Consider the following 13,847-nt stretch of genomic DNA (forward strand, 5'->3'; position numbering starts at 1 on the left):
AGGAGTTGGCGGATGCTTTAGTCCAGGTCTGGGAGGAGATCCCTCAGGAGACCATCCGCCACCTCATCAGGAGCATGTCCAGGAGTTGTAGGGAGGTCATACAGGCACATGGAGGCCACACACAATACTGAGCCTCATTTTGACTTGTTTTAAGGACATTACATTAAAGTTGGATCAGCCTGTAGTGTGTTTTTTTCACTTTAATTTTGTGTGTGGCTCCAAATCCAGGCCTCCATTGGTTAATAAATTTGATTTCCATTGATGATTTTTGTGTGATTTTGTTGTCGGCACATTCAACTTTGTACAGAACAAAGAATTCAATGAGAATATTTCATTCATTCAGATCTAGGATGTGTTATTTGAGTGTTCCCTTTATTTTTTTGAGCAGTGTATACATATATATATATATATATAGCAACATGTCTGTTTTAAATAATTCCTTATGTTTAGGCAACATCCACATTAGTGACTCTGTTATTTATCTACATATAAGTGCTATATGCTATAAAATCTGATTACCAGGGAGCAATACAATACAATCCTCCCAAAATGTGAGGAGCTTTAGCAAGAGTGAAAATAACATATTATATAAATATTTCATTAACATTGTAGATACCAATGAAGCATCCAAAACTGAATACATTATTCAGCAAACCAAACATTTTGACATTATTATCAGGGCAGCTATTAACAAGAACCCAAAATACAAATCGTGTTAGTTTCTAGTTTATAATCATCATTCTATCCACTCACTGTTTATCTGTCTGCCTGCAGAACCTTCAATGTAAGAAAGTGAGAAAATGTGTCCAAAACCTGGAACCTTAATTATAAGACTGAGTTTAAACTTTTAACTCTTAGTGTCCAAAATGTGAAATCATGGAAGAGGAAGCAGTCAGATTAGAAGGAATAAAGATTTATTTGTTCTCAGTATAACTTGGACATCAGGTGAATCATAATTAAACGTATTGAGAATTTAAAAACAACAGATTGTTAATGCTCTTCAACTCTAAGAACATCAGACACTTTTTTATCAGAAACGTTTGATCAGCATATTGAGCTCAGGTGATTCCTGCTCCAGAAGGTGAAGGTCTGGACATCCTGAAGGTCAACACTGACCAGCAGGAAGACGGACACTGATGAGATCCTGCGACCCAAAAGCTGCAGGAAGAACCACGATGGTCTGAATTCACCAACATGAAAACACATTGGAATATATTATGAATTAATTCTGACATTTTTTAATTATTTGCAACACCCTGACTAACAATAGCTCAGGTATATTCGGCACTATTACAAGTTTTATCGTAGTTTAAAATCATCGTTAGCTTCCCTGAACCGTCTGAGCCACCTGCGTTCCTCCCGCTGCAGGGCGGAGATCAGCTCCTCCTCACCACATCGCAGCTCCTCCTCACCACATCGCAGCTCCTCCTCACCACATCGCAGCTTTCCTCCCACTGTCACATTTTCTTGAAGTCTCAGAAAAATGCAATCAGGCTATAAAAAAAATAGCTCAGCTCTCTCTTCTTCTGTTGTATCAGAAAAACAACAACTCGCGTTAGGTCGCATGTAACAAAGCACTGCACAGAGCCTGGAGGCGGGGCGCTACACCCCCACGCCACCAGGAGGCGGTACCCTGCTACAGAGCCGAGAAGGGCGGTGGAAACGCGGTCACTCCGAAACAGAGCCGAGCCGAGCCGAGCCGGGTTGTTGGAGCCGGGTTGTTTAAGTAGAGCCGGTGGAAAAGGGGCATAAGTCAATGTTAGAGAATAATTAATTTTTTAGATTTACAGAATCTCAGTTATCCTTCATAGCGGCTGAACCCGTATTACACTAAGCACTGTAGCTAATATTAGCTGGTATCTCACCGGTGGACATAAATACAGTAAAGTAATATTCTAATCATAAAATATACACAATAATATGTCCATCTTACTTGTGAAATTGTCATGTTTCTGGCCCGTCTGCCTGCTTTGTTTTTCTCCTCAGCACTCACCTCTCCATCAAGCTCACCTGGTTCACCTTCATGCTGCTGGCTGGAGCAGAATCAGTCTCATGTCTTCCACCTGCTCACCAGCAGTTATATTCAGCTCTCAGGCAGGTAGACGGTGCCAGATTTTTGAAAGCCTTGGTGTGAGTAGATATCCAGCATTTCTTCCTGACCACGAACCGGTGGAAACACGAACACGTTTTTTGTCTCTTGGATTTCCCTGCCCTGTCTGGCCCGCATCGGATACTTCACTGGCCTCTGTTTTCTGGACTCGACCCTGCTTCTGCCTTTCGACCTCTGCCTCCTGCCTCGCCCCTGGATTTGTCTGCCTGATATTGCCTGCATGTGTTGGACCCTTTTTCGGTGCCCTGACCACCGCTCTTCGCCTGACCCTCAGATAAGTTTTGCCTTGCCCTGCTATCCTGATCCTGCCCCAACCCCTTGACCTCCTAGTTCTGTTCCTCCCTGGATGTGTCACCTGTCACTAACCACTGTGCTGCCTGGACTCCTCATCCTCCACAACACTTTAAGAAGGTTAGTGGTTTTTCTTATTCAGCCTTGACCCTCAAGACTACAACCCACTAACCTGCTTCTCTGTCCTCAGAGGTTCCTGTCCCATCACTGGTGGTTGCCTGTCCCATACCCTGATCCTCGAAGATCTTGTTTTTCTACTTTGTGTCTGACTGAAATTTCGGGTCCTCAGTTCTGAGCATTACAGAAATGTTGTCTGTGGAGCCCTCGCATCATTAGTCCATAGATCCGAACAACAATATCCCGCAGTGCTGAGGTATCTTTTTTGTTTGGTTGAGCAAAGTAGGAGGGACGACCTCTCCAAGATGGCCGGTGTAGTTCCTGCGCCGGAGCAGCCAATGCGGGGTCTACTCTTATGTCTGGTCCTGCTCCTCATGTGATGTTGTGTTGGTTCTGAGCTTCTGGTGAAAGCTGAACACGTGTGTGGACATCCAGTTACTTTACAAATGTTATAACGCATATAAGTTTTATAATATGTGTTACATTGTTTCATTTCTAATATAGGCTCTTGTGTCAGATAATCCAAGTCAATGTTAGAGAATAATTAATTTTTTTAGATTTACAGAATCTCAGTTATCCTTCATAGCGGCTGAACCCGTATTACACCAAGCACTGTAGCTAATATTAGCTGGTATCTCGATGGTGGACGTAAATACAGTGAAGTAATATTCTAATCACAATATATACACAATAATATGTCCATCTTACTTGTGAACCCATTGATCAGAACAACAATATCCCTCAGTGCTGAGGCATCTTCTGCTGTTTTGATTGAGCAAAGTAGGAGGGACGACCTCTCCAAGATGGCCGCCGTATTTCCTGCGCCGGAACAGTCAACGCGGATAGAAGGAAAACATACAAGGCCACTGGCCGTAACATCTGTTAAGTGAAACACTGCCACCTGTTGGGGAAAACGAATAACACTCAATCCTGAATTAAAAAATATATGAGTGGGAAAACGCGACATTACAGGCAGAACAATGTCAGTGAGGTTGAATTCAGGGGATTTAAAAGAATGTGTTGACCTTATTCAGTAATATAAACGACAAATATATCATACTAAAAGATTAAAAGGAAGACCAAAGAGGAGATTTATGGCTGGAGTGAAAGAGGACATGAGGGTAGTTGGTGTGAGAGAAGAAAATGCGGAAGATGGGGTTACATGGAGACGGATGACTCGCTGTAGCGACCCCTACAGGGAAAAGGCCGAAAGGAAAAGATTAATAGTAAAGAGTGTGAAGAGAAACCATTTATTTGTCCTACATTAAAAATGTTTGTTAGGGCTTTCTGTTGAAAAATTGTGACATCTTTATACAGTGTTTGGTGGTCAACAACACTATTTTACTATTATTTTTATTAATTTGGATAACCTTCCTTCCTATAAAGCTACGAAGTGCAAAACATGCTAACCAATGCCTCGGACACAAACCTGCAGCTGTGCAAAGATACCAAATGTAACAGTTTAGTGTTTAAACTCTGACAGCGTCCAGGCTGTTCAGATTTCATATTTCCTCTACAGAAACTTTGCTGAGCACTGAGCGTTACATATTTTACCTTACAAACCTTTTTTGCATGTGATTGAGATTATCACCTGCTGTAAAATGTAACATAAAATAAAAGTCCACAATAGTATTACTGTATTTCATAAGTGCGTGAATAAGGGAGAGCTATATGGGCATATTAAACCCGATGATGTGTTCGCATACAGCACAGAAAGTCTGTAGTTGCTCCCCTGTGCTCACTCCAAACGCGTAACGTTAAATGAGACTTCCGGTAAAGGTACTTTACCGGAAGTCCCTGACAGTCAAATCGTGTTCGATCTGAACGCAGCTTTACAACTGGTAAGGGGTAGTCTGAGATGATCTAAGTTTCCTATTGGGGAGTCCAATTTCGTGGGGTGTTCCCGTTGATTTTTCAGACTGGGAAGTCGGGATTTCCCAGTTTTTCATGACCACTGGAACGCATCATAAGCTCCACCTTCACCTCCACCCTTTCCGCCTCTGCAGGGCTCAGCACGCTGTGAGTTTTCGCTTTCTCAGAGTTTATTTAATTTATTCTAAGAGCTTGTTGTGGTTTAAGTTAAACTTCAGTGTTTTTATGTCCCGACAAAATGTTTTCCACGTAGAAACGTCGCATGAATCCGAGCTTCTACCGGAGAGACCGAACCAACCCGGAAATGGGTTCTTCTTCTCTGACTGCGTCTCTGCTCCTGCTGTCTCTGGCCTTCATGCAGTTTGTCTCTGCTGCAGGTGAGATTCAGCTGGAAACAGTTAAACTGTACTTACAGTCGTGTCTAGTCATTAAGAACCGGTATCTTACATGTTTTAACTCTTTCCCTGATTTAACATTCTGATACTGGTACCCGTCATGAAGGACAAAGCGGCTAAGATGAGCTCTTTGGAGAATTACCGACCCATAGATTTAGCTAGTAGTCTGTCCAAAGTTTTAGAAAGAATCCCATTAATTAGGTTGGACGAGTTTGTATTGACCTCTGAGAATCAATTCGGTTTTAAACCCAAACATGGCACAGACGTGTATTTTTGCACTGATGCACTGAAGGAGATTTTAGACTTGTATAACCAGGGGTGAAAGTAGTTTTAAATTATTGAGGGTACTATGACAAAAGTGTGTGTTTGTGTGTGTGTGACATATATATATATATATATTCTTTGTGTGCTTTGGAGTTTCTGTGCCGATTTTTTTTTTTTGAAGCGATAAAAGCTGGTATCTCTTGAATTGCTACAGAATAAAGCTGTATTTCCTCCTTCAGCCCACTGGCTGCAATGTTGACACCTTGAGATGCCATGAGACCTAAATCCTGAACATCATGGCATGGAGAGCATCCCAGTTTTCCATGTCTGGCATATAATCATTAATTTTATATTTTAAACTGGTTCTATTGGTCCTGTGTCCAGACAGAGGGATAATCAGTAGCCCAGCATCATGACCTGTTGGTTCTGAAGATCCTGCAGCTTCTCTTCCTAACCCGGCGCCTCCTCACCCTGACTCTCATACTGACAGGAGGAACCACAGAGCTCTGTTAGGTTAAAGCTCATCTTCTGAAGTTGGGATGTTTTTCCTCCAACAGGTTCCAGAGGAATCACCTCAAACCAGATGTTGGACTGGATTTTATTTCATTTGTGAATGTTAGAGTTTCAACAGTGGAGCTATAAAGGTTGAAAAAGGTTATTTTGGAGAAAATCTCATCAACATCAATATTTCCACTAAATAAGAGGCAAAAAATTTGTTTGATAAAGAAAAAGCCTCTCAGACTCTGAGCTCAAAGCACCAAACTATTTTTTTCTAAATATTAATTTAATTTCACATAATTATCAAGGTAGAAGCCATTTGTTTGTTAAATACTTAATGAAACATATTTACCGTGTTTGATGTTTGTTGTAAATGACGTCACACAAAACGAGGTAATTAGTCCAAGTTTGTCGTTTATTGATTGTTCAGAAACTACAGCGACTGTAAAGAGCCACAGCAAAGGTAAACAAAGGTAAACAACCTGAACAGGTGATCAACTCTAAACCACTCGCACCTTTTTACTCTCTCTGTCATTTAAGTACAGCCGTTGTGTTTTTAAATGAATAAATAGGATTTTTTTAAATTGAGAATAACCTCCACAAGCCGACCAGAGATTATGTTAAAAACATTCAGTCCGTTATATCAGGTTTTCAGGCTTGATATTTATTCTGCGATCATTAATAAGCCTCATGATCACAGCGGTGGTTGATTAGTTCATTTTAATCTCCTGATCTGATGGTTATTTTGATAATGGAACCGAAACGCACAGAATTACGTAACACCTTGTTGAACCAATAATTACTGAGATTATTATTGTTGTTGGGTCATTAATATGAACACGCTTTAAAAAACATTTTTCGTTGTTCTAAGTTACGAACGTTTTAAGCCAATCAGAGGAGGACGTGCTGCTCTCAGCGTCCTGGCGACGTTCAGTTTGTCACGAACAGTTCAGAAACGATATGAAATGGGGAAAAAACTATTCATTAACTGATTAAGTCTTTTAGATTGTTCTTGGAAAAACTAATCACTCACAGCTGCACAGTGAACCTATTCATGTTTTACAGCAGACAGCCTCTCTCCTCTTGCAGGTACTGCGTACCCCTGCTAAATCTTATAGGGGTACCAGTACCCCCTTACTTTCACCCCTGGGTATAACTTTCACAACACTCCAGTATTTATGTGTTTGATTGATGCCTCTAACACGGTGCTTTTCCAGTCCTCAGGACGAAGCTGAAGCTGGTTTCCAATTCCAGCTTCCAATAGTAAAGGGCGATTCCACCTAATTTTTCACTACCTTCGCATCTTTAATCAACTCTAGTTTAAAAACTACGACACCTAGACTCTTCAAACTTGGACTAAATTATTCTCCTCTTCAAGTTGGATATTTAAAACCTTGTTTGGGATTTGTGAAACCTTTTTCTGATTTGTGAAAACTCAAAGTTAGACTTTCACAATTTTTTTGCATCTGGATCATTATAGATCTGCTCTGATTAAAAATCTACATCTACACACTTCAAATCTGTATTAGATTATTATTCTCTTCAAGAAGAATATTTATAACCATGTTTGGGGTTTGTGAAACTTTTATCTGATTTATGAAACTTCACTTAACAGACCGCTGCAGAAGATCTTTCCTTCCAACAACCATCACCATCTACAATAACTCTGAATAATTAATGAGTTACACCAACATTTAATTTCCCACTGGGATTAATAAAGTGGTTTTGAATTAGAATTGAATTTGAAAAAAACTGCATCCAACATGGTTTTAAATATTCTATTAATTGAAAATAATCTGGTCCAGTTTGACGAGTCAAGATGTTGTAGATTTGGAATTGGAGCAGATCTTGTGTGACCGAGACCAATAAAAAGGGTAAAAATTATTGCTTTTTGAAGTTTCACAAATCAGACAAAACTTTCACAAATCCCAAACATGGTTATAAACCAGTGTTTCTCAACCTTTTTCAGCCCAGCCCCCCCAGCCTTTATCCAGCCCCCCCTCCCCCCCACCAAAGAATTTGCAGGCTACTTTGCACTGACTATTATTTTATCATTAATATTACTATCACTATTGTAGATGTTTTGATTTTTATGCTTGTTTCTGTATTTATCATCAAAAATAATTTCCCAGAGAACAAAAAAGTCATGAGAATAGAAATTATTTTCACAGCGTCTATGAAAAATGTAATGAACATTCAAGTTAAAATCTGTAGGCCTAACAGCCAATCAGAGTGGAGAATATATTCTTATTCTTTTCCATTTTCTAGTTGTTAAATATTCCACAAAATGACCAGATAAAAGATGTTCAACATGCCAGTTTAAACTTTGAACTATTAGCAACCGACTGAGCTGCAGCATTAAAACATGGATAGAACTGTAACTACATTAATCAAAGCTCTTCTTCTCTTCAGTGTTTCTGGTGGTGCAGCTCTGTGCTGCCTTCAGGAGAATGGGACATCAGAGCATCATCCATAAAACTTCACCCACATGGCATTTATTGTGCAAACCAGAGCTTTCAGTGGAAAAACTAAAGTTCCTTTTAATGCCATACAAATATGAGACAGAAACATGGATTATATCTTTATATAGACCTGTCTATTGATTATAGATTAATAGTTTTACTGGACAGAAATTACAAAGAACAAATCTGGTTCTTAATCAAATCCTAATGAGTCAAAGTGTCATGGAGTCATCAGCCTCATGACATTAACACTGACATGAAAAATAATATTGAAGAAATAAATATATCAAATCTAATTAAAACATAAATAAGTGATCAGTTCTTTACTGTTATGGTCTGTAAGATATATTTATTCTCAGTACTAGATGTGGTCTCAACAAACCCATGACACTAAAACAATATTATTTTACCTTTTATCTGGAAATAGTGTCTGTTTATTCTTGCCATACAGTCTCTGTGTTAATTATTGCTCTAAAGGTCTTGCCATACCAGTTTATTCCTCTGTATTTACTTTAGTTTCTTAGTTTATTTTTGCATTTTGTTCTTCATTCATTTCCATTTAGTTTCATTTGATTAGTTTTATCCTCTCTTGGTTTATTGCTGTGTCCACTTTAGTTTCTTTCCTGTTGCTACATTTATTTTATTGTTTATTCACCATCAGTAATCTTCACTCATCACCTGCTGCGCTGCCTAATCATCATGTGTTTCACCTGATTTGCCACTCATATGGATTTTTCACTGTTCAGCGTCAGATTCTCGATCCTGATTCACAGCTAGTTCGTTGCTCCGTTCTATGTCCTGGTTCTCCTGTGTCAGAGTATTGCACAATGTTCGCGTCATCCTCATTTTTATTTTTATTTTTTTTTGTATCCCCTACTGTGCGGGGCTGTGGGGAAGGACATCGATGAATAGACTGGCGTAAATCTTTTAAAGCAACGGAAAAAATCCCGGTGCTCTTATTGGTAAAATTCAAAGATGCTGGGTATACCGGATTATTTCAGCACTGACGTTAACTCTATAATACGACCTGACAAGTAAATAATAAAAACGTCATCAGTCGGTGTAACGCTGAACTGCTGCGGTGAAGCTACCAGTAGGAAAGCGGAGCTGCACCAAGAAGCTACAAACACTGAATAGAAGAAGAGCTGCCATCGATACAGTTGCAGCCAAGCGAGTTGTCGGCCCATTTTCTAAACCTGAGAGACACATTAGCCGACAGAAATCCCAGGTATAACGGTTCGATCGGGTTCGTCGTGCCGTGTGGTGTCCAGCCACATGGGCACAAAATAATGGCTACAAGTCCAGTTAACTAATTTTAAAACTAGGCATTAATCAATGCTTCACTAGAATCTACCTGTGATGCATGTGGCTCGGCGTAAAGTCCTGACTGAATGAAAATCATTATAACCTATTTATGTCACGTTAACGAAGAACAGCTGAAAACTTACCGGGTTCATCAACTGAGGTAGCAATTTGGCTCCAACTCCTCCCCTTGTCATTTCTATATTCTTTGCACGAAACGTTGACTAAACATTAATGTTGTTTCCACATATCATCTCCGATGTCCGCTGGACTTCGGGTTGCGCTGTGTCAGCTGTTTGGGATTCTCCTCCGTATTTTCCCCTCAGAAAGCAGGAGAAGAATCCGGCTTTCTGATTGGCTACCTGTCACATTCAGCTTTAGGCTCCCAGTCGGGGAAAAACCCCTGATTTAGATCGGAGCGGCCACGACGATCTACCGTAACACACCACGCACTGCAGGATGATTGGTTACGAAATCACCAGCGACAATCGTAGATCTAAGATTATCTTAAGGGGAAAATAGGGGCAAAAAATGGTGTAGTATTAACTACTGCATCAGGTAGTGGGATGTGCCCATCGTCTATCTAAATCTAGAGATTACTGAAGGACAATATAGCATACAGACTTTATAATCTGCACTGTTTTGGTTGAATGCAGTATTTATTTCCACTTTGGCTTTTTGTTGTTTAGTTTTTATTCAAGTACGTTTTTTGTTAATGGAGACTGAGAATCCATTTTATTTTCGTTGTTGGCCATTTTGTTTATCAGTTCCAGTGTTATGTGCTCTTTTGAAAATAAAGTGTATCTATCTATGGCGGGAAATAGCATGCAGTATTAGTCATTTCCATTAAATCAGTGTCAAAAGGTCTTAAAACAATATTATCGTTTATCGCAATAATTTTTTAGACAATCGCTCAGCAAAATTTGTTATTGTGACAGGCCTATTGTTGACTGCGGTGGATATTCGCCTTTAACTGTATAGTTAAAGACCGTTTCATATTCCACACTGTCCATATTTATGAGAAGTGTTGACTTAATGAAATATTTGGCTAAACATAAAGCAAAAAGTGATAAACATCCTGCCCAACACCAAGCGGATTTGCACATTTGCATAATTGATTTTAGGAATAGAATCACGTGATTTTTGACTTTCCACAAAACACCGTATGTCTTTATATTGTAATGTACATTGTTAGATGCAATATCAGAAAAAAAAATTGTAAATGGTTGATAAATATTTAAACATAAAATACATTTCATAAAGATCGTTAAACCAACAGTCATATTTATTTAAACCATTTTGGACTTCAAAAAATCACAATATTTTTTTCAAACTTTATATGGAAAAAATAAAGACCAAACGTTTAAAAATTCACAGAATTTGTTTATTTTTTTCTAATGTTACAGGGAGAAAGGATTACTACAGACAACTAAAATATGGTTCCCCTCCTAACTTTGGTAAATAAAGAGCAAAAGTTTTCAAACTTTGAGGATTTGTTGTTGATGAAGAGAGGAATGAACACAGTTAAAGACTTGCTGGTAAATTAATTTGTTTCCATTTTATAGAGGGCGAACACATTATTCCAGGCAGCTGAAATATCCATTCTCTCCTCTTCTCCTCCAATAACTTTGGGAATTAAAAGTAACTGTTTCCAAATTCTCAAAAATTATTATGTGATAGCATACTAGACATTTCCTTAACCCAGTAATGTCATATTTTACATTAGAATAGAATAGAAATACTTTATTCATACCAGACAGGAAATTACTGTGCAGTTGCAGCATACACATACACACAGATCAAGTTACCAATAAAAATAAAAAACAAATTAAATATAAAAATGCTATGAAATGTAGAATGTAAGATGTAGAACGGGATTTACCAAAAAGTTTACACTCTGATCTTTTCAGGAAGTCTTTATTTTTGTGACCTGCTGTCGGCCAGCTTCCCTCCTCCTCCTTTATCAGAAATAAAAAATTATAAATGCACACAACGTGTTGGAAATCTGTGTTTGTTGACTGACTTATTTGTCAGGCTTACGAGACAAAAGCTGAAAAAAAGATCGATTCACTTCGTGTTTAAAATAACACAAAACAGCGTAAAAAGACCTCCACACAAGACCTCGTTTATTTATGTATTTTATTTTGATAGCTGCCGATTAAACTGAAAGTTACAACATTGACATGATTATATGAGTAGTTTTTACCGAGAAATCGATCAGAAGAGCCGTGAAAATGGTCAGATCCGCCGGATCCACTTCTCTGGCTGCAATGCGCGCTCCCGACACAGGGGGGCAGAATTTCACACAAGACCGGAGCTGAGCCTTTTTTCATTCAGTGTCATCAACAGAAAGGAAAAAAAGGCAGGAAGAGACGATAAAGCTGATGATTAAAATGAGGTCGATGGGTTTAATTTATTGTGAAATTCATTGATTTATCGTTTATCGCGATAAATCAATCGCAATAATGTTTTTAAGACTACCCACAACTAGTCTTAAAAACAACAAATTAAACTACAATTAAAATGAATACCAATTATTTGCATGTCTGTTTACATCACTGTTTACGTTATTTGCACGTCTCTCCTTGGGCTGCCACCTTATCGTGGTGGAGGGGTTTGAGTGTCCCAATGATCCTAGGAGCTATGCTGACTGGGGCTTTATGCCCCTGGTAGGGTCACCCAAGGCAGACAGGAACCAGACAAAGCGCAGTCCGAAGACCCCTTATGATGGACATAAACTTTTGGAATAGGTTTTCCCTCGCCCGGACGCGGGTCACCGGGGCCCCACTCTGGAGCCAGGCCTGGAGGTGGGGCACGATGGCGAGCGCCTGGTGGCCGGGCTTTTACCCACGGAGCCCGGCCAGGCTCAGCCCGAAGAGGAGACGTGGGTCCCCCTTCCAATGGGCTCACCACCTGTCGGAGGGGCCAAAGGGGTCGGGTGCATTGTGCTATGGGCGGCAGCCGAGGGAGGGGACCCTGGAGGTCTGATCCTCGGCTGCAGAAGCTCTTGGGACGTGGAACGTCACCTCTCTGGTGGGGAAGGAACCGGAGCTAGTGTGGGAGGCTGAGAGGTTCCAGCTAGAAATAGTCTGTCTCGCCTCGACACATGGCTCTGGTTCTGGAACCAGTCTCCTTGGGAGGGGCTGGACGTACTTCCACTCTGGAGTTGCCCACAGTGAGAGGCGCCGGGCAGGAGTGGGCATACTTGTTTCCCCCCATCTCGGCGCCTGTACGTTGGGGTTTACCCCAGTGAACGAGAGGGTAGCCTCCCTCCGCCTACGGGTGCAGCTAGGCGGAGGGAGTGAGGGTGGGGGGGACGGGTTCTGACTGTTTGTGCTTACAGGCCAAACAGCAGATCAGATTACCCACCCTTCTAGGAGTCCTTAGAACAAGGGGCCCTTGTTCTACTGGGGGACTTCAACGCTCACGTGGGCAATGACAGTGAGACCTGGAGGGGCGTGGTTGGGAGGAACGGACCCCGATCTGAACTCGAGTAGTGTTTTGTTGTTGGACTTCTGTGCTCGTCACGGATTGTCCATCACCAACACCATGTTCAAACATAAGGGCGTCCATATGTGCACTTGGCACCAGGACGCCCTAGGCCGCAGTGTGATGATTGACTTTGTCATTGTTTCATCGGATTTGCAGGCGTAGGTCTTGGACACTCGGGTGCGGAGCTGTCCACTGACCACTACCTGGTGGTGAGTTGGCTCCGGTGGTGGGGGAGGAAGCCGGTCAGACCCGGCAGGCCCAAACGTGTAGTGAGGGTCTGCTGGGAACGTCTGGCGGAGTCCCCTGTGAGACGGAGCTTTAACTCCCATCTCCGGCAGAACTTCGAACACGTTCCGGGGGAGTTGGGGGACATTGAGTCTGAGTGGACCATGTTCCGTACCTCCATTGCCGAGGCGGCCTATCGGAGCTGCTGCCGCAAGGTTGTTGGTGCCTGTCGCGGCGGCAACCCTCGAACCTGTTGGTGGACACCTTCGGTGAGGGATGCTGTCAAGCTGAAGAAGGAGTCCTACCGGGCCTTTTTGGCCTGTGGGACTCTAGAAGCAGCTGATGGGTACCGGCGAGCGAAACGGTATGCGGCTTGGGTTGTCACTGAGGCAAAAGCTCGGGCTTGGGAGGAGTTTGGAGAGGCCATGGAGACAGACTTCCGTACGGCTTCGAGGCGATTCTGGTCCACCATCCGGCGTCTCAGGAGGGGGTAGCAGTACAGCACCAACACTGTTTATAGTGGGGATGGTGTGCTGCTGACCTCAATTTGGGACGTTGTGGGCTGGTGGGCGGAATACTTCGAAGACCTCCTCAATCCCACCAACATGCCTTCTGTTGAAGAAGCTGAGCATGGGGACTCTGGGTTGGGCTCTCCAATCTCTGGGGACGAGGTCACCGAGGTGGTCAAAAAGCTCCTCGGTGGCAGGGCCCCGGGGTGGATGAGATCCGCCCGGAGTTCCTTAAGGCTCTGGATGTTGCGGGGTTGTGTTGGCTCACGCGACTCTGCAATATCGCATGGACATCGGGGGCAGTTCCCCT

At 41.7% G+C, this 13,847-nt stretch overlaps 1 protein-coding gene across 6 annotated transcripts in view; it reads left to right on the top strand.

Annotated features, from left to right (window-relative positions):
- Positions 1-4,397: 4,397 nt before the first annotated feature.
- LOC103460904 (butyrophilin-like protein 2) overlaps positions 4,398-13,847 on the top strand; it is a 55,853-nt gene continuing 46,403 nt past the window's right edge. For 2 of the 6 annotated variants that reach the window (XM_081598917.1, XM_081598918.1), the window contains exons 1-2: positions 4,409-4,537; positions 4,644-4,767. In XM_081598917.1, coding sequence (XP_081455043.1) covers positions 4,466-4,537; positions 4,644-4,767 — 196 coding nt within the window. In that variant the 5' untranslated portion in view covers positions 4,409-4,465. Of the gene's footprint in view, positions 4,538-4,643; positions 4,768-13,847 lie in introns of all 6 variants that reach the window. The other 4 variants (XM_081598921.1, XM_081598919.1, XM_081598920.1 and 1 more) reach the window with 4 other exon arrangements.

This window comes from Poecilia reticulata, chromosome 18 (genome assembly GCF_904066995.2).
Source record: "Poecilia reticulata chromosome 18, P_reticulata-male-v2, whole genome shotgun sequence".
Lineage (NCBI taxonomy): Eukaryota > Metazoa > Chordata > Actinopteri > Cyprinodontiformes > Poeciliidae > Poecilia > Poecilia reticulata.